Raw genomic sequence first — 20,090 nt, 5'->3', positions numbered from 1 at the left:
CAGGGATTGGGCCGCCCTTCTCAGGGCCTGCTCTGCCCTCTAGGAGCTCGCAGTCTGCTGCTGGTGGCAGGGGGAGTCCGAGTCCCACCTGCGGGAGTTTGCTCGTGCAGGGCCAGGCTGGGGGCTGTTCAGGCCCCATCTCATTAAAGGACAGCTGCAGCCTCTGCCATTTTACAGATGCGAATACTGAGGCCCAGGGGGCGAGCGGGGTCTGCCCTCCTCGGGGCAGGTTCCCGGCCTCCTCCAGAGCCTGTCTCAGCCCTCTCCTGGGAGGGCGCCTTCCCCCCAACCGCCCCCTCCCCAGCACGCTGCCCCCCACCCGCCGAGGTGTCTCTGGCTTCCCCGCTCGTCTCTCCAGGGAGGGAGCGGGCGGCGTCGGCGGGGGACTGGGCGCGGGCCTCAGTTTCCCCACGGGGCCCGGCCGGGGGCGGGGTCCCGGGGCGCGGGCCCGAGGCGCGGGGGCGCGGCGGGCGGGCGGGTGGGCGGGCCGGGGGGCGGCGGCGCCACCTTAAGGCGGCTCTGCCCGCGGCTCCCGGCCGAGCCCCGCCGGAGGGAGGCGGCTCCGCGCGGGGCCCGCCGCCCGCGCCTCCGCCGACACCGGCCGCGGCTCGCGCGACCTTCCGCGCCGGCCCCGCGCCCCGCGCCCCCGCCCCGCCCCGCCCCCGCCCCGCGCGCTCGGGGGGGCGCGGGCGCTCCGGGTCCCGGCCCCGCGCCGCCGCGCCCCTCCTGCTGCCTCCGGGCGCCCCGGCCCCGCCGCCCCCCCTCCCCGGGATTTCGGGCCCCGGCGGCGCGGGGGCCTCCGCCTCGCCAGGATGTACCCCCAGGGCAGGCACCCGGTGAGTGGGCGCCCGGGCCGCGCGGGGGCGGGGGCGGCGCGGGGGCGGGGTGGGGGCGGGCGCCCGGAGCTCAGCCCCGCGCCCCCCGCAGACCCCGCTGCAGTCGGGCCAGCCCTTCAAGTTCTCGATCTTGGAGATCTGCGACCGCATCAAAGAGGAATTCCAGTTTCTTCAGGCTCAGTACCACAGGTGAGGGGGGCGGGGGCGCCGCGCCCCGGGGGAGCCGCGAGCTCACCTGGGAGCTCACCTGGGAGCTCACCTGGGAGCCCCCGGGGGGCCCCCGGGCGCAGCCAGGCGGGGGCGGGGCCTCCAGGGTGCGGGGAGGAGGGAGCCCCCCCTGCAGGGCCGAGGGAGGGCTTCCAGGTGGAAGCGCAGGTGAGGTGGCTGGGGACGCTCAGCACGGGGGCGCTTGGAGCCTGAGAAGGGGCGGGAAGGGACTGGACGGGAGGTGGGGCGGCGAGCAGGAAGTGGGGACGGGGGACTGAGCCAAAGCCATCACTTTGGAAACTGGCCCAGACCGGGTATCTCTGCGTCCTGTGCCTGTGCCGGGTGGGGCGCAGGGTGGGATCCCCATGCCCCTCTCCTTCCCAGCCTCAAGCTGGAATGCGAGAAGCTGGCCAGTGAGAAGACAGAAATGCAACGACATTATGTCATGGTGAGGGGCTTCGGGTGCCAGGAGCTGCGGGCGGTGGGGAGGGGGCTCCGCTGTGACTGAAAGCGCTGGGGGTTTGGCTCCCCGCTCACCCTGCCCCTCGGGGCCTCATTTTCCCTGTCTTGTAAACGGGGCTGGTTGGGATTCCTGGCCATCCTACAAACAATGAGGCAAGGATGTCCCCTCTCCCATGGGCATCTCCGAGGGGCCGGGGTCTCTGGGCACCTCCTCCTGCCGCCCTCCCTGCTTGCTCCTCTGGTCTTCCCCTCTGGGCTTGGGGGGAGGCTCTGTGCCCTGCTGTGATTCCCCCAGCCTGGGGGCTCCCCGGAAGCCCCAGCATCACCCAGCTCAGGGCTGGGCACCAACTGGCACAGTAGACATTCCCAACTGGCTCTTCCTTTGCAGTATTATGAGATGTCCTACGGGCTCAACATCGAAATGCATAAACAGGTAACTGTTGGGGCTCGGGGGGTGTTCAGGAGGAAGGGTGAGGGTCTGGAAGCTGTGAGAGAGACCCAGCGCTCAGGCAGTCCGGGTCTTACCCTGAAATCTCTGGGACCAGGGGGCCAGATTTCAGCCTCACAGAAGGAAAACAGTTCTGAACTTCTGGAGACAGGGTCCAGCAGAGGTGAGAAGTGGGCAGGAGCCAGGTGTCCCCGTCAAGGAGGGCTTGCGGCAGAGGCTGGCAGCCAGGTCGGGCAGGCAGTGGAGGTGACTTCCGGCCCAGGGAGGTCCTTTCAGCCCAGAGAGTCTCATGTTTGGAGGATGGATCCTGATGGTCTGAGCTGGACCCCAAGCTGCTGTTGATGCTTTAAAGGATGTAAGATTGGCCCTAGTGCCCTGAGGGTCCGAGACTCTCATCAGCTTCTGAGTGTGATGCAAGGTTCTCAGACCAGAAGGGTCTCAAATTGACTCCAGTTGTTCAAGATTAACCCCAAGACGGGGCGCCCAGGTGGCTCAGTCGGTTAAGCATCCGACTCTTGATCTCAGCTCAGGTCTCTATCTCAGAGGCGTGAGTTCAAGCCCCATCTGTGTTGGGTTCCACGCTGGGTACCGAGCCTACTTTAAAAAACAAAAAGAAATGAACCCCAAGAACCTGACACTGACCTCAAGGTTCTCCGATAGATGAGGGACCCTGAAAGATTATGAGGTTGATGGGGTCTTAGGTTCTGTCCCTGAGACTATCAGAACAGGGTAGGGGGGTGGAGCCTAAAACAACACTCCTTCCGGGTGGGTGGGAAGAGGAGGGGGAGTGGGCTGAGAGTGTGGGCTGCCTCAGGGTGCCCACCCTGGTGTGCTTTTCTGGGTATGCGTGGGCTCTGCTGGCTCTGGTGTGGGCCTTGGCGGGGGGCTGACCTGCCTGGAGTAGGGCGTGGTCCTGGGGGTGCATGAAATAGACCATCCTACAGGGTGGGAGGGGGCAGGCAGGTGCTAGGGCCCGGCCCCCACCCTCCCAGTGGGAACTCAAGCCCCGTCCAGATGCACGAGGCACACAGCACCCCTCTAACCCCAGCAGAGGCAAAGCATAGCCTGACCCTGCACACACCTGGATATGCCATACCTGCCCCTCTCCCCGGCCCCCACGCAGCAGCTTTCACTCTGTTCAGCCTCTCGGGGCTCCCCTGGCTCAGATCCTGTCCCCGAGGACACCCGCTTGTAAAACCACAGCCTCCCCCCCACTCCCTGTACTTCTGCGCCCAAACGTGTGGGCTTCCCCGCATACCAGCCGATTCTCAGCTCCGACACCAGCAGATGTCCTGCGATTCAGCTTGATTCTGACACTGTCTGCCTGGAATTAGCTCAGACCTCACAGGTGCGGGGCTCGGCCCCACCGGGCTGCCCCTGTTGCAGATGCCAAGCAAAAGTCTGGGTCTCTGGCCCAAGCGTCTGACCGTTGAGCTATATATAAATTGAGGGTTCCCGTAATCCCCACCTCAGGTTCAATAATTTGCCCAAACAGTCCCCAGAACTCAGGGAAACAGTTGGCTTGTTAGATTACCCGCTTATCCTATAGGATCGGATTCAGGAACAGCCAGATGGAAGAGAGGCGCGGGGCGAGGCATGGGGCGGGGGCGCAGAGCTTCCATGCCCTGCCCAGGTGCGCCACCCTCCCAGCACCTCCATACGGTCACCCACCCGGTCACCCACCCGAGGCTCCCCACCAACTCCGTTAGGGATTTTTAGGGAGGTTTCATTGCACAGACCCAATTGGTTACATCATCGCCGTTGCTGATTAACTCGACCGCCATCCCTCTAACATACTCAGGTGTTGAGAACAGCAAGATGCTCCCCGCCCCATCACTGGGAAATTCTGAGAGTTTTAGGGGCTCCTCTGTACCAGGATGTGGGACAAAGACAAGATATATGTTTCTTTTTATTAGCCCAACACCACAAAGCCCTTCCCCTGTGCGTGGTGCACTGGGATCTCGGCCTGGCAGTGGCCCAGGTCGCAGAGGGAGCCTGTGCCCCCCAGAGACGGCCTGGGAGGGCCACTGCTTTGTTTGCGATGACCCCACGGCCCCTCAGTGCCCATCTGAGTTGGGCGTCTGGGTGGCTGCTTCCTGGGAATCTGTTGATTGTGTCTGTATCCGTCCCGGCCTTCCGGCTCCCGGCTGCCCTGGGCATCAGCTCCGCAGGCCGCGTCCTCCGCAGCCCGCCGTCCGCCCCCGAGCCTTGCCTCTCTGGCTTCAGCGTGGCCCCCTTTGCACCTGCTGGTGACGGCCCCCTACCTCCCGGGCTTTGCCAAGGCTTATTACATCTGGAGTGAGGGTCCCCCCGCCCAAGCCTCCTCCCTATTGTTTCCTGCCAGGCCGAGATTGTGAAGCGCCTCAGTGGTATCTGTGCTCAGATTATCCCCTTCCTGACCCAGGAGGTGAGTGGGCCTGTGGGGGCAGACGGGGAGCTGGATGACTGGGAGAGGGGGGACTGGTTCCGCCGGGGGGCCGGGGAGGGGGGACCGGGCAGGGGCTTCAGGGATGGACGGAGGTGGAGGCTGAGGGCGAGGAGTGGGGGCTCCGGCCCGGCCACCAGGCCGCCTGGGTCCGAGTCGTGGCTCTGTGCCCTTGGCTGCTTGCCTTGTCTGTGCCTTTGTGGTCATGTTTAGACAAGCTGATACACGCCAGGGCGACACTGGGTGCTAAGCAAGCACCCAGGAAGAGTTGGCCCTATGTGTGCTCAGTGCAGCTGGCTAGTCACGAAAGGGCAAATACCGTCCAGCTCCATTCCCGGGAGGTCCCTAGAGGAGTCTCGTCGTGCACAGAGACAGAGACGAGATGGTGGTGGGAGCCAGGGGCTGAGGGAGGAGATGGGGAGTCTCCGTGTGAGGAGATGGAAGGTTCTAGAGATGGAATGTGGGGGTGGGTGCACGACGATGTGAGTGTGCTTCGTGCCGCTGAGCTGTGCACTTAGAGACTGTTAAGATGGTGACTCGTACGTATCTGTAACCACAATAATAATTTTAAAAAGGTAGAACCGGGCAGATGACATAATAAGCAGTGTGAGCACCTCACTGAAACTTAAAAAAAAGCGGGGGTGGGGTGCCTGGGTGGCTCAGGTAGCAGTTAGGCGTCTGCTTTCGGCTTGGGTCATGATGCCAGGGTCCTGCGATCAAGCGCCACATCAGGCTCCCGGGTCAGTGGGGTGTCTGCTTCTCCTCCCTCTAAATATTTTTTTTAATATTTTATTTATTTATTCATGAGGGACACACACACACACACACACAGAGACAGAGAGAGAGAAAGAGGCAGAGACACAGGCAGAGGGAGAGGGAGAAGCAGGCTCCATGCAGGGAGCCCGACGTGGGACTCGATCCCGGGACTCCAGGATCACGTCCTGGGCCAAAGGCAGACGCTCCACCGCTGAGCCACCCAGGGATCCTCCTCCCTCTAAAAATTTAAATAAAATCTTTAAAAGGAAAAAAAAAGTTAGCCCTTGTAAGAATTCTCCAAGGGCCTGCCAGCCTGAGGACCTTTGCAGCAGCTGTCCCTGCTTCCTGTCTGGAACATTCCATCCACAAGAGACACCAGGGCAGGTCCCCCTGCAGGGTGGGTAAATGGAGCCCCCCCTAGTTGTGACAGCGAACAAAAACAGGGGGAGATGCTCATCTCAGATGGGACCTCGCCAAATCTGAGATTTTCTGGAAGCTCGGGAAGGAGGGATATCCTGGCTGGCGTGAGACTGTAGAGATGGTGTCTGGAGCAGAGGGTGGGGACCGAGTGGCCGCGGTGACAAGAGCAACACGGGAAGAAAGATGGTAAACGGACCAGGAAGTGAACAGTGACACACACAGGTGCCCCAGCGAGTCCATTCTAGCCCAGGGGTCGGGACGGTGTGGTCGGGGTCCACACCCCACCTTATAAATAAGGTTTTATGGGGACACCGGCAGGCCCGTTCAGGCACACGGTCTGCATGGCAGGATACGGAGAGAGAAGGTGCCGCAGAGAACCGAAAATATTTACTCTGTGACCCTTTACAGAAAAAGTGGTTAGGCCAACCCTCGGCCTAGACACGCTTACACGCGGGCGTGTGGATCCACAGCCGTGCGGACACTCACACGTACATTCATCTGTTTCTATTTGAACGTATTACATTACGTTTCTACTTAAATTTGTATTAAATGAGATTAAGTGAAACGGTTCCTTCGTCACTTGCACGGCCGCATCTTAAGTGCTCAGTAGCCACCTGCGGCCGGTGGCTTCCCCACAGTGGGGACAGAGGACGTGTTGTCATTGCTTGAGGCAAGGAGAGGCAGGAAGAAGGGTGGCAGGGCAGAGGCCCCCGCGCTACTAGGGACAACAATTTCTACTTTGTGACCTGCTGCTGTTTTCCCCGGGTGCTGATTTAGACGGGACATTTGCGTTGTCACACTGGGGGTGCTCCTGGCACCGAGGGGGTGGGGGCCAGGGATGCTGGAAATAGCGAGCGCTGGGGACAAGGATGGGGGGAGCTGGGGCCTTGGAGGACACTGTGGGGGTGGATGGGGGCTGCCGGAGACAGGGAGCCCGAGCACCCCCTCCCGGTACCCCCGCCTCCCAGCATCAACAACAGGTGCTACAGGCCGTGGAGCGGGCCAAGCAGGTGACCGTGGGGGAGCTGAACAGCCTCATCGGGGTGAGTCCTCCCCGCCCCTACCCTGTCCCGGGGAGACCCCACTCCCGGTCCTGGGCACCCTGGAGGTGCTAAGGCTGGGGGTTCCAGGTGGGCGGCTGGAGGGGGCTCTGGCCTCCCCGGAGCCTCGGGGCGCCCCCCTATGCCCACACCCGGTGCCGGTCTCTGCTGCCTCTCGGGCCAGGGGCACTGCTGGGCTGCGGCCCGGCCCTGGCCCACCCGTCCTCTCTCCAGCAGCAGCAGCTCCAGCCGCTGTCCCACCATGCCCCCCCTGTACCCCTCACCCCTCGCCCTGCTGGCCTGGTGGGCAGCAGTGCCACGGGGCTGCTGGCCCTGTCCGGAGCTCTGGCCGCGCAGGCTCAGCTGGCTGCGGCCGCCAAGGAAGACCGGGCAGGTGGGGAGGCCGAGGGACCCAGAGGTGAGTGGGCCCCACAGGGTGGCGCTGGCCAGGGGAGCCCGGGTGCGGAGGGGGACTGGCAGGCCAGGCTGTCCAGAGCACCAGACTCCCCGAAGCGCCAGGGAGCGAGTGACCGGGCCCGCCCGGCCTGGGGTCAGCTTTCCTCCCAGCCGCTGTGTGTTCTTGGGCGAGCTACTGCCCGTCTCTGGACACCTGTCTGAATGTTCAGGGGAGGACGGGGGTGTAGGAAGGAGGAGGGGGGTTCTGAGCTGGGAAGGGGGCCCTATAAACTCCAGAGGGGCACGCCCCTGGCACCACGAGCTACGAAACCCTCACCTTGTCTCCCCTCTCTCTTCGCCTCCCCTGCGTCCTGCCAGTGGACAGAGCCCCGAGCAGGGTAAGTTGCAGGACGCCCAGGAACTCGTGTGACATTCGCTCTGTATTCGTGGGTGGCTGGAGCCGGGGGTTCTGAGCTGATGGGGTCCTCAGAGCAAGACCCCCAGCAGCTGTCTGGCTGCGTCGCCCGGAGCCTTTTGCTGTGGGAGGTGCCCCTAGACTTCTTTTTATCAAAAGTTTGCCACCTTGAGCTTCTTTCTGCAAATGAATAAGTGAACGTGCGGGGAGTAGCCTCCACCCCCCCTTCCGTTCATCAACGCGTCCGTCATCCAGCTGATGTTGTCTCTCAGAGCTGCCCCGTAGCCCTGTGTGTAATTTTTATTATTTCTAAATTGTTTTTCTTTTTTAAAAGACTTTATGTATTCACGAGAGACACAGAGAGAGGCAGAGACACAGGCAGCGGGAAAAGCAGGCTCCCTGCGGGGAGCCCGATGTGGGACTTGATCCTAGGACCCCAGGGTCATACAGATGGGGAGACTGAGTCCCAGGGAAGGAGCCGACTGCCTGAGGCCCACAGGCAGGTTGATGCTGGGGGACGGGGATGCAGCTGACCCAGGCTTTGACCTTCGAAGGCCAGACTGTTGGCGCCTGTGGGCTGGCTTTGAGTCCTGTCTCAGCCCCTCCTTCACGGCACAGCCCTGCCTTCCCTTGGGCTCAGTTTCCCTGTCTGTATAATGGGATTAACCATCACCTCCCCCCACAAGCTTGCTGTGGGGCGTCAAGAACTGAGCATTGACTCTGCCCTTGGAAGGTCCCATTTCCCAGATGGGAAACTTGAGACCCTGATCCCAATAACAGTGTTGGGGACCCTCGGGCTTGGCTATGCCAGGATGGGGTCTGGGGCCTTGGGGCTCTGACCCTCTGTCCCACCTGGCCCTGTCTCTCTGCAGAGCGCATCTCCCTCACCCCCTGAGAGTGTGGTGGAAGAGGAGCGGCCCGGTGGCCCGGCCGGCAGCGGGAAGCAGCGCGCTGAGGACAAAGATCTGTCGGGACCTTATGTAAGTGGGGGGCAAGCAGAAGACTGGGGCGGGCCCCCAGCCCTGCTGCTCAGAGCTGACCAGAGCCGAGCTCTGGCCGTGACTCTCTCACTCCAGGGCCCTCCATAGCTCCCCTTTGCCCACGGAGCGCGGGGCAATCAGAAGACCCCTGCGGGCCGAGCCCAGCTCTAGTTGCTCTTGTGTCTGAAGCCCCTGGACCAGGCAGCCGATGCCCCCCCTCCTGGATTTTGTTCCGGCCCGTGCAGCCCTCTGTGACTCCCCTTCCCCTGCCTCTCTAGGAGGCCCAGAATGTTCTGTCCTGCAGGAGGCTGGCCCTGGCCCCCCGCCCCCTCCAGGGCTGGGACCCCTCCCTCACTGTATGACCCCGAGCCCCGCACCTGTAGTCTCTACCTCTGCCCCCCCACAGGGCAGGGCCGCAGTGGAGGCTGGGGCTGGGGCTGCAGGGGGAGCACTTGTTGCGTCCCCGGGGCCAGCCTCACCCTGGTCCCACCTGCCTGGCAGCCCCAGAGCCCGCAGGTCCTCCTCTGTTTCTCACAGATGCCTTTGCTCTTTAAGAATCGGAACAGCTGTTCTATACATGTCAGCAACTCCTTTGGTTTTTAAAGAAGATAATTGGGGGTCGGTGGGAGGGGGTCAGAGAAGCCCCTCCTGCTGGGAAGACGTGGGCTTCAGGCTGTACCTTCGGTCTTCCTGGCCTTTCCGCTTGACACGGGGCAGCCCTGGACAGCACTGTTTCCCCCAAGGGCCGTGGGGAGCCGCACAAGGAGGGAGAACTGATGTAGGGGCAGGCGTCAGGAGAAAATCCCTCTCGGGCAAGCTTGGAGGGCTGCCTGGAGGGGGCAAGCTGAAGGCCAGGAGCCTGAGGAAGGGCCGAGGCCATGGCTCTCCCCACACTGCACAGAGTGGGGAAACTGAGACCCGGGGAGGGCCCCACAGCACGTCGTGGGCATGCAGCTCCACCCCCCTCACTTTTCTCCACGAGGGACTCATGCCCCCTCCCCAGCGCCCCCCTGGACCCGAGCAAATGGCAGTCTTCTTTCCGAACCAAGTACAGGGGCCTCTGGAGCCCCCAGAGCCCTGATCAGACCTGTGTCCGCCCCCACTCCTGGGGACGAATAAGGGGACGTGGCAGGGGCACGGCCACAGTAAGCTCTCTCCCTCTCCTCTGTCCCCCCCGCCCAGGAGAGTGACGAAGACAAGAGTGACTACAATCTGGTGGTGGACGAGGTGAGTCGGGGTCCAGCGTCTGACGGCAGGGCCCAGAGGTCTGGGCACAGCGAGTGGCAGGTTTGGCAGAGTGTTGGACGTGGAGGGAAGGGGGCGTCCTGGCCCCCTCTCGGTTCAGGGTGGCTGGGATGAGGGGACAGCTCGGGACAACCTGCCCTCCATAGCACAGGCCCCAAGAACCCTGGGGGGCGGGCAGCGGCTTCAAGCGCCCTCGCTGTGTGACGGGGCGCTGTGCCCCCTTCCCGGCCTCACTGGCTCCCCAGTCGGGGGGGACACCAAAAGCAAGCCCTGACGTAGACGTTGCCATGTGTGCTTATGGTGCAGGTATCCTCAATCCCATCGGATGGGGTGGATCGCAGGGGCCCAGCCTGGAGGGTGGGATGGGGTCTGGGGGGGTACAGGGATGGGCTCGCCCTCTTTACCTGCTTCCTCTCCACTTAACCTCACCTCCTCAAACCCAGGACCAGCCGTCGGAGCCCCCCAGCCCTGCCAGCACCCCGTGTGGAAAGGCCCCCATCTGCGTCCCTGCCCGTCGGGACCTCGTGGACAGTCCGGCCTCCTTGGCCTCGAGCCTCGGCTCGCCACTCCCCCGAGCCAAGGAGCTTGTCCTGGTAAGGAGTGGGGGAGGCCTGGAAACTCACTTCGTGCATCCTGGGGACCTGGAAACAGATGCCGACACCTGAGATGTGGAGGGGGGCGGAAACCGGCCCGGCCGGGGTGTCCAGAGGCTTGTCCTTTGTGCTTATTTGTCACCCTCCTAAAATCCGCCTCGACTTTGCCCAAGTCCTTCTCCCGAGCGGGCTGGCTCCGTCGGGCCTAAACACACACCAAACACATACACGTTCTCCATCTTCTGGGGAGACGGTTGCTTGCTTAAGTAGGGAGCCCCGGAAATAAGCCCAGTGACCATCGAATCGGGGCCCAGGGCTGACTCCCGCCCTGCAAGTGTCCCGGCCCCTGCCCCTGAGAGGCGCTGGAGGCGCAGCAGCCCCACCTGAGGTCCGGGCAGGAGGATTACTATGGGAACAACTTTCTCCGCGTAGGAAGCGCCCTGGCACCTGGCACCCACGCGGGGCTCCATCTGTCCCGCCCCCTCCCCCAAATCTTCCCCAGGCCCGGCCGGCACTTACCCACTTACCCGGAGAGGGAGAGGGAGAGGGAGAGGCGGAGAGGGAGAGGGAGAGGCGCCGGTTTCTAGGCCTCCCCTCCCAGCAGGTTGCTATGGCGACGCCGAGGCTGGGGCTCACGTGGCATCTTCTGTGACCTCCTCCACTCCAGGAGGCCGAGGGGGAGGGGCGCCCGCGGCCTCCCTGTCCACGTGGTCCCCACCCACGGCCCTCGTGGGCGCCCGGGCGGCTGGCACGGAAGGCGGGCTTGGGGAGGCGAGGACGGAGCGAGGTCGCCAGGTTCCTGGCGGTGGGGGACGCTCAGCAGGAGGACAGGCGAGGAGCTCCTCCCCGAGGTCGCTTCCCCCCTGCTCAGGTGTCCACCCCTCCCCGAGAGACACCGCTCCCCAGAAGCAGGGTGGGCAGGCCCCTACTGGGTGCCAGTCCCTCGTCCTGGGTCCCTGTCCTCCTCCCGGTGCCTGTCCTCCCCCGGTGCGGGTCCTCTGTCCTGGGTCCCTGTCCTCTATCCAGGAGCACACCCTGTGCTCTCCCGCCCCACACCCTGCCCCCTTCTCTCGCAGTGCGCCCTCTCCCTGCAGGTGTGCCCCTTGCTCAAGGCCAGTCTACACCCGCACTCGTGACCCTGTAACCCCTAGCCGTGTAACGCACTGCATGCCTTATCATACGCGTGCACGGTTCTGGCAGCAGGTGTGAGTGCCCCTCCCTGCGCCCGCTGTACCCCTGTGGGCCTGCCACTCTCAGTGTGCGGACCCTTGCGTGTCCCTGACACGGCAGAGGGGCACTAGCGGGGAGCTCCGTGGCGCGCAGGCACGTCCCGTGAGCCCGGGCCTAGCTCGCATACACCTGCTCCTTCCTCCCACCTGGTTTCTCACCAGAGCGTGGGCAGCAAGGTGCGGGGCACAGGGGTGTTCAGTCCTGACCTTTCTCCCCAGAACGACCTTCCTGCAAGCACCCCCGCCCCCAAGTCCTGCGACTCCTCCCCGCCCCAGGATGCGTCCACCCCCGGGCCCAGCTCAGCCAGTCACCTCCGCCAGCTTGCTGCCAAGCCAGCGCCTTGCACCGACAGTGTTGGTGAGCGTGGGCCGGGGCCCGCCAGACCAGGTCTCTTCTCTGGGGGGTTCTAGAAGATGCCAGGGGTGGGGCAGGGGCGGGAGGCCAGAATCTGTCCCTGGCCTGGCCTTGGCCCTTTCTGGGACTCAGAGCCCAGTGCTGCCTCACTCTGGGCCTCGGCCTCCTCAGGGTCTTGGCTTGACAGGTGGGGAGGCCGAGGCCCAGAGAGGCCCTGGTTTACTCAGGAGCTTTAGCCCTAGTGCACGGGCCGAGAGGCCTTGGGGTCAGACGGCCTGGGGTTTGAGGCCAGCCTCGGGTACTCATCAGCCCGACTTTGGGCGGGCGAGTCAAACTTCCTGAGCCTCAGATTCCCCATCGTTGACGTGGGGGTGCCGCTGTTCTCCGTTTCTGTCCTGTGGCCTGGCCCTGGCTGGTTCTGGGACCCCAGAAAGAATCAGCCCTGGGACCTGCCCTGAGGAGCTCCCAGGCGTGTGTGACCCGCGCTAGCATAGACAGAGGGAAGCAAAATGGGCCGGGGGTGGGGGTGGGGAGGCTTGATGATGTTGCTGGACATCGGCCCGGGGTTTTGAAGGGTGAGTAGGAGCTCAGCAACTGAGGAAGGAAAGCCAGAGGGAAAGATTCTCAAACATCTGGAAATATGACACGGTGTGGTGGAGCCTGGACCAGGGCACAGCCACCCCCAGTGAGTGGTCAAGGCCGTGGAAGGCCGGGTCTGGGTCCGGGGGGTCTGAAGACCTGTCTTTGTCTCTTCGTACTCAGCCCTGAGGAGCCCCCTGACACTGTCCAGTCCGTTCACCACATCCTTCAGCCTGAGCTCCCACAGCGCCCTTAACGGGGACCTCTCTGTGCCCAGCTCCTACGTCAGCCTCCACCTGTCCCCCCAGGTCAGCGGCTCTGTAGTGTATGGACGGTCCCCCATGGTGAGTGCTCGGTGTGGGGGCACCAGGTGCTATCGGCAGGATGCAGGGGGCGGCAGGATGCGGGGGGCGGCAGGATACGGGGGGCGGCAGGATACGGGGGGCGGGGGGCCGGGAGGAGAAACCAATCACATAAGGAGAGACAAGGGAATAGGGAAAGGGACGGGAAGCCCCGCTTGGCAAGTGCATATGCATGTGGGAGGGTGATCCGAGGGTCCCAGTGGCCCACAAGCTGAATACAAAGAAACAACAGTGAGTGTGCTGCACTGTCGGGAGCAGAGAGCCCCCGCCCCAGGGCTGAGGGTCCCCTTCAGGCCCCTGGCAGAGGACGTGCCATTGCTAGTCCTGTTTTCAGGGACTGTAATGATTCCAGCAGACTGCGGACGAAAGACTAGACTGGGGAGAGGACGAGAAGTGGGGTCTCAGGAGGAGTGGGAGGAATGGGGCATGAGACCTGTGAGCTGGGGTGCAGGGGGCAGACCCCTGTGGGCCCCAGAGGGCAGTACGGGGACAGATGGCTGAAGTGGACCAGGATGCCTCCAGAGAGAAGAAAATGCCGTCGTTGGGGACATCCCGGCCCCCAGGCTGGGTGGCACCTGGGAGGGATGTTGTAGAACGGAGCTCAGCAAGTATTTTCCGCAAGAGGCCAGACAGTAGTTTTGACTTTGGAGACCGGGTGGTCTGTGTCACAGGTCGCAGCTCCTCGCTTCTGCCTTCACAGCTCAGAGCCTCCTCAGAAAACATATAAATGAGTGGGTGTGGCTGTGTGCTAATAAAACTTTATTTACAAAAAGAAGCAGGGGGCCAGAGGTTGCCAACTGTGGGGTTCTAGGTTCCCTGGGCAGGGAGACTTTGGCGGGAGCCTCTGCTCTCCTATCTGCAGTATGGGTGGAGGACGGGGCTCCTCCTGGGGAGGGGCTGGTGAGCGGTGAGGGATCCTCTGATAAACAGAAACACGGCAGGTGAGCCTGGGGGAGGGCAGAGGTGGCCTTCAGTCCCCTGCCCTGTGACACCCCCTCTGGCATTTTGGCAGATGGCATTTGAGTGTCACCCGCATCTCCGAGGGTCATCCATCTCCTCCTCCCTGCCCACTATCCCTGGCGGAAAGCCGTGAGTATTGGCTCGGGGCTCCTGTCAGGTGCTTACCTCGTGGGGTGGGGGGCTGGGGTTCCCAGCTGCCTTTCCAGAAGGTCTCTTTGAGGGGCTCTGGAGAGAGGGGTTATGTAACAAGCAAGATGTAGACCGTTGCTTCTCAATGGGGGGGCGCTGGGAGGGGGGTTTTGCCTCCCCCACCCCCACCCCCACCCCCACCCCAGGACGTTTGGCCTGTCTGGTGATATTTTGGGTTGCCACGCCCACATCCGGCCTCTCGTGGGTTGGGGCCAGCCATCCTGCTGCAGGCCCTGCAGCGCACAGACTGGCCCCGGCCCCAAGTACCCAGGAACTTCCTGCCATGGCGGAACGTTCTGTACCTACAGCTGTCCAGGCTGATTGCCATCAGCCACCTGTGGCTTTGGCCACTGAGGAACCGGAGTTGTAAATGTATTTAAGCTGAACTGGCCGCCCGCGGCTGGTGGCACCCCTGGGCCCCGTTCTCGGGAGCCCTCCAGGCATCTCCCAGGGCTCGCGCACCGGGCACCGGGCTAGGCCTTTAGCACCCCGCTGACTGTTGGGTCACCTGTGATCACGGGGTTCCTTCCCCGAGGGCGTGGGGGCACCCGGGGCGGGGGCACGAGGGTGCCACCTCCAGGGCTGACCCTCCCCGCGGTCACGGTCCTCCTCCTGTCCAGGGCCTACTCCTTCCACGTATCTGCCGACGGGCAGATGCAGCCGGTGCCCTTCCCCTCGGACGCGCTGGTGGGCGCGGGCATCCCGCGGCACGCGCGGCAGCTGCACACGCTGGCGCACGGCGAGGTGGTCTGCGCGGTCACCATCAGCGGCTCCACGCAGCACGTGTACACGGGCGGCAAGGGCTGCGTCAAAGTGTGGGACGTGGGGCAGCCGGGCGCCAAGACCCCCGTGGCGCAGCTGGACTGCCTGGTGAGGGCGGGGCCCGCCGCCGCGCGGGGCGGGGCTTGTTCGGCGAGGGGCGTGGCCTGTTCGGCAGGGTGGAGCTTTGGGGCCGTGGGGGCGGGGCCTGTCCGGCAAGGCGGGGCTCGCAGCCTATGGAGACTGGACCTGGTGCCCTGGGGGCGGGTTTTGCCCCGTGGGGCGGGGCTTGGAGGGTATGGGCGGGGCTTGTCCGGCAGGGCGGGGCTCGCAGCCTATGGAGACTGGACCTGGCGCCCTGGGGGCGGGATATGTCGGGCAGGGCGGGGCTTGGAGAGTGTGGGCGGGGCTTGTCTGGCGGGGGCGGGGCTCGCAGCCTATGGTGATCTGATCCGTGCTCTGGGGGCGCTCTGGGGGCGCTGGGAGGCCGGGGCGGGAGGGCCAGCCCCACGCCCTCGCTTCTCTTCTGTCCCAGAACCGGGACAACTACATTCGCTCCTGCAAGCTGCTGCCGGATGGCCGGAGCCTGATCGTGGGCGGCGAGGCCAGCACCCTGTCCATCTGGGACCTGGCGGCGCCCACCCCGCGCATCAAGGCCGAGCTGACCTCCTCCGCCCCCGCCTGCTACGCCCTGGCGGTCAGCCCCGACGCCAAGGTCTGCTTTTCCTGCTGCAGCGACGGCAACATCGTGGTCTGGGACCTGCAGAACCAGACCATGGTCAGGTGGGTGGTCCTGCCCCCTCTGCTTGGGTGCCGTGGGGGCCCGGGGTGGCCTGGGAGGGCACTGGAGCGGAAGCAGCTCCGGAGTGACGCCCGGGCCCTTCTCCCCGCAGGCAGTTCCAGGGCCACACCGACGGCGCCAGCTGCATCGACATCTCCGACTACGGCACTCGGCTCTGGACCGGGGGCCTGGACAACACTGTGCGCTGCTGGGACCTGCGGGAGGGCCGCCAGCTGCAGCAGCACGACTTCAGCTCCCAGGTGCTGCAGCGGGTCTGCTGGGAGGGCCGTAGAAGTTTCTGGAACCCGGAGTCCCCTCTCCACCCAAGGCACTCACTTCCAGAGGCCAAGTGGTTCAAATACCTGATGTCTGTCCATCTGTTTGTCCTTAAGACAAATCCACAGGCCTCTCCCCTTAATTCTCCCAGGACAGCTACAGGGAAGCACAGAGGAGCTGATTCCTAGGAAGCTGTGAGCCCACTAAGACCCTCAGATCGCTTTCCCAGATGCTTGTGCCACGCCACCCCCTTATTCCTTTGTTCCCCCTCCCCCTGGCCTTCAATCTCCTGACCACCCCCTACCCCCCACCACCTTCACCCCCCTCTGGGACTCAGCATAGTGGAGCCACTGATCTGGAGAGACAGGCAGAGGTCGACACAGAAGTTGCACAGAGGTCTGTCGAGGGCGCTGTGGGAGTTCGGGCTGAAGGATGTAGCGACAGGGCTGGACAGAATCAGGGGGCTCCTCAGGGCTGGGCACAGTCACCCAGGTCCTCTCTCCCACTGCCTTGGGAGAGGGTGGGAGCTCTGTGGCCTGACATCTAAGACCCCCAAGCTCTGGTCTCACACACATCATGCCCGGCCACACCTCTAGACTGCTCCACTTACTGTGCCCTCCAGCTGACACGCTTTCCCCTTCCTTTCACCAATTGGTGAGCTCCTGCTCATCCTTCAGAACCCACCTCCGTTTTGCCCTCTTCCTGGAAGCTTGGGGGTAGCTGACTCCCAAACCCTTTTCTGTTCTACCTTCCCTTCTCTTTAGTTTAAAAGTGTCTGATAAGGAAGGCAGGGTGCAGGTGGATGTGGTGGCCGGTCCCTTGCCCCCGAGACTTAGATGGGTTGTTCTCTGGGGACACCGTGGTGAGTATCTCCCATCCCACTGGGCCACCTGTCTTTATTATACAGGGATGTTTCTGTGCGGCCAGGAGAGAACACGTAAAACCTTGTCTCCTCTCTGCTGTCAACTTAGGGTTCTTGCCACATGTGTCCCGTCAGTTAGATTGTGAGAAGTTTAGGGCAGAGCAAGGCCTCATTCTGCTCTGGGCCTGCTCCGGCTGGGGCGCGGGGTGATGAGGCTCCCGAGCCCCTGCAGATCCAAATAAAAGGAGGTGTTGGCAAGTGGGGCGCGTTCCGAGCTGGGAGTCCGAGGACCTGATCCTTCACGGCTGCGTGACCTTGAGCGAGCGGGGGGCCTCAGCTTGCCTTCCACCATCTGCTCAAGGGGGGCGGCTGTCCTCGGCCGGCTTCACGCCCGCCCACCCGCCTCCCAGAGCTGTTGTGCGTTCGGAGCGGATAATGGATGTGAGGCCCCAGGGTTCCGTGTAATTCTGATTAATATTAATGATTTGACATGCAGTTGCCTGCTGTGTTCCAGGCCCTGGGCCAGCTGCCTCTCCATGCGGGGCTGCGGCGGGAGGGCGCCGGACCTCCCCCCTCCGCCCCCTCTGGGCATCCTCCAATATCTGCAGCGGGTTCTGATGCCCCCTCTTCCCTCTGCACCCCCAGATCTTCTCTCTGGGCCACTGCCCCAACCAGGACTGGCTGGCGGTGGGCATGGAGAGCAGCAACGTGGAGGTCCTGCACGTCCGCAAGCCAGAGAAGTATCAGTTGCACCTTCACGAGAGCTGTGTGCTCGCCCTCAAATTCGCCTCCTGCGGTGGGTGCTCGGGCTGGGCGGGGTGCTGGGGCGCTGGGGCGGGCTTTGCCAACACACAGCACAGCACTAGCAACCCACAAGGCAGGACACAGGTGCCCGGTGGAATTCGAATTTTAGCAGATCACTCGTTAGTGTGAGATTTTCCCAAGTATTGCACGGGACAGACTTACACGGAAAGGCCACTGCTGTGTAAATGCCTACGTGTTCAGGAGATATACTTACACTAAAAATCACTTGGCTTATTTTTTAGTGTAAGTGTATCCCAAGCACGTAGACTACAAAGAATAAATGACGATGCTCGAGGCGCCTTTGTACTAAAAGTGATTTGTGATTTTCCCGAGACTCGAATGTAACTGGACATCCCAGATTTTATCCGGCAGCCCTCTTCCGGGGGCTCCCCCTTCTCGAAGCCAGACCGAGCCCCTTGGGGGGTGCCCCCCTCGTGAGAGCAGGGGTGTCCGAGAGAAAGGGAGAGGCCGGCCCTGGGTTGTCTTTGCTTCCTCCCTCCTGGAACTCCCCCGGCCCTCCCCTCCCCAGGGCGCTGGTTCGTGAGCACCGGGAAGGACAACCTGCTCAATGCCTGGAGGACGCCGTACGGAGCCAGCATTTTCCAGGTACTCGGCAGTCTGCAGCCCCCAGGGCAGGGCAGGGTGTCCCGGAGCCCCCAGGTGGTTGGTGGGTACACCATGTCCCCCGAGTCCCCCCACCCCAGCCAGGAAGCTGCAAAAGCAGGATCTGCAAACTGGCCACACGTCACATCTGCATGCACCCTGGGTTCTTTTTTTGTGTTCTTAACTTTTAAAATACGTATAAAATTCACCATTGTAACCAACTCTAAGTGCGCAGCTCAGGGCACGAAGCACACTCACCCCGCCCTGCACCCACCCCCACCACCGCCTCCAGAACCTTCCATCTCCCCACACGGACCCCCCACCGCTCCGGCTCCCACCACCTCCTCTCGGTCTCTGTGGACAGGCCTCCTCTGGGGACCTCCGGGGAGTGGGGTCCTGCGGGAGGTGTCCTGCAGGGTCCCCTCCCTGAACCTGGTGTCCTCAGGGTCCGTCAATGTGGGGGCAGGTGTTGGGCCCCTTCCTTCCTGGGGCTGGATCGTGTCCCGGGTGTGGACGGGCCTCCTCTGGGGACCTCCTGGGAGTGGGGTCCTGCAGGAGGTGTCCTTCTGGGTCTGGGTCCCCGCCCTGAGCCCGGTGTCCTCAGGGTCCGTCCATGTGGGGGCAGGGGTCGGGGCCCCTTCCTCCCCGGGGCTGGGTGGGATTCTAGAGTATAGATGGGCTGCATGGTGCTTATCCACTCACCATTTGACGGGCACCTGGTTTGCTTCCACGTTTGGGCGACTGAATCATGCTGCCGTGGGCACGTTTTCATGTCTGGGGCAGCTGTCTTGGAGTGGAATTGCTGACAACTGTGTAACCTCTAGACAAACTCTCCACCCCCCCAGCAGTGCACGTGGGTTCAGAGTCTCTGCATCCTCACTGACACTTGTTATTGTGTCCTTTTTGTTCGTAGCCATCCTAGTGCGTGTGGGGCGATTTTTTTTTTTTTTTTTACATTTGTAAAGGGCAGTACAGCAGAGGGAGAATACTGTGACGCAGGTTATTTTGGCCTCTGGACTTGTTGGCTAGAGATGTATCTGGACCTTTGGCAGAGCCTGAAAACTCTTCGTTGGGCCCTTTACGGGTGTAGGTCGTCGTGGTGAGCCTTAGCGAGCCACCCTCGCTGTGCCGTGTGGCCTCGTGCCTGGCACACACGCTCTGAGCGTCCAAGAGGGCAGGACCTCAGATCTCTCTTGGTGTCAAGAGAACAGAGGTCCTGCCCTTCCCAGGAGCGCCGTCACCTGTCCTGAGGCCCAGTTTCGGTGGATGTTCCCCCTGGAACAATGTGTCACCCTGCTTCCCCTGTCATCACCCCCCACCCCCTGGCCTGGGAGAGTCCCGAACCCCTGCCAGCTGCCCCATCCCGCGTCCCATCCTGGCCCCAGCCTCGACTGCAGGGTGGAGACGGCAGGGTCCCTGGGTGAAACAAGGCTCATTCTTGGGGGCAGAGACCCCCCCCACCCCCGCAGGCACCTGCCTCTTCCCACCTGCCCCGCCTCACCTCCCCCTTCTCTCCCTCCCCTCATCCCTGTCCCTAGTCCAAGGAATCATCCTCCGTGCTGAGCTGTGACATCTCCGGGAATAACAAGTACATTGTGACAGGCTCAGGTGACAAGAAGGCCACCGTGTATGAGGTGGTCTACTGAGACCTCCCCATGCCTGCAGCCCTGGCCTGGCTCCTGGGGGAGGGGCGTCCCGGACAGAGACCCCAACGGCCCCCCTCTGCTCCTACCTTCCAGTGCTACGTCCCGTCCGCCCTCTGGCTGCCTCCCTCACACCTGCCCTCACTGGACCCACGGGGGGGCTGGATGGGCAGGTGGACTTTGGGGAAATAAATGTATTTATCACAACTGCCTTTCTGTCCTGGGCTGGAGGATGGGGGTCGGGGAAGGCATCGCTTTCCCCCGGCCGTGACCGGGGGCAGGCTGGGTGGGAGACAGGTGTGCTGTGGGGCCGCACGGCGCAGGTGATGCCCGGGACCGAGGCCTGGCCCCCACGATCTGCGCGCGCCATCTGGGAGACGGCAGGGCTCCAGGACGGTGGAGATTCGCCGTCACGACGCGTGGCTTCAGCACCCGGCGCAGCAGCGGAGGGAGTCCCACGCGGCC

The 20,090-nt window shown here is 63.3% G+C and overlaps 1 protein-coding gene across 3 annotated transcripts; it reads left to right on the top strand.

Moving 5' to 3' along the window:
• The first annotated feature begins 677 nt into the window (after positions 1-677).
• On the top strand, positions 678-19,832 carry TLE2 (TLE family member 2, transcriptional corepressor). Of its 3 annotated transcripts, none has more exons than XM_041761860.1 (20): positions 678-836; positions 928-1,025; positions 1,428-1,491; positions 1,894-1,938; positions 4,298-4,360; positions 6,523-6,597; positions 6,829-7,012; positions 7,369-7,388; positions 8,278-8,385; positions 9,568-9,612; positions 10,074-10,223; positions 11,672-11,810; positions 12,570-12,730; positions 13,761-13,837; positions 14,518-14,767; positions 15,192-15,439; positions 15,550-15,697; positions 17,221-17,371; positions 17,909-17,985; positions 19,521-19,832. In XM_041761860.1, exons 1-20 carry the CDS (start codon positions 813-815, stop codon positions 19,626-19,628), a joined length of 2,235 nt encoding a protein of 744 aa, XP_041617794.1. In that variant the 5' UTR covers positions 678-812; the 3' UTR covers positions 19,629-19,832. The 3 variants fall into 3 exon arrangements, with proteins under 3 accessions (XP_041617794.1, XP_041617792.1, XP_041617793.1); XM_041761858.1 differs by having other exon boundaries at positions 682-836; positions 6,832-7,012; XM_041761859.1 differs by having other exon boundaries at positions 682-836; positions 12,570-12,694.
• The last annotated feature ends 258 nt before the right edge of the window (positions 19,833-20,090 follow it).

Source organism: Vulpes lagopus, chromosome 7 (assembly GCF_018345385.1).
Source record: "Vulpes lagopus strain Blue_001 chromosome 7, ASM1834538v1, whole genome shotgun sequence".
NCBI classification, from domain to species: domain Eukaryota; kingdom Metazoa; phylum Chordata; class Mammalia; order Carnivora; family Canidae; genus Vulpes; species Vulpes lagopus.
This window is presented reverse-complemented; position numbering and strand designations above follow the sequence as displayed.

Bases quoted from the DNA above. Each gene is read 5' to 3' on its own strand.
- TLE2 (XM_041761860.1), top strand. From the start codon at position 813: ATGTACCCCCAGGGCAGGCACCCG. The intron at 7,389-8,277 runs GTAAGTTGCAGG...GTCTCTCTGCAG, and splicing joins TGGACAGAGCCCCGAGCAGG to AGCGCATCTCCCTCACCCCC. The intron at 11,811-12,569 runs GTGAGCGTGGGC...CTTCGTACTCAG, and splicing joins GCCTTGCACCGACAGTGTTG to CCCTGAGGAGCCCCCTGACA.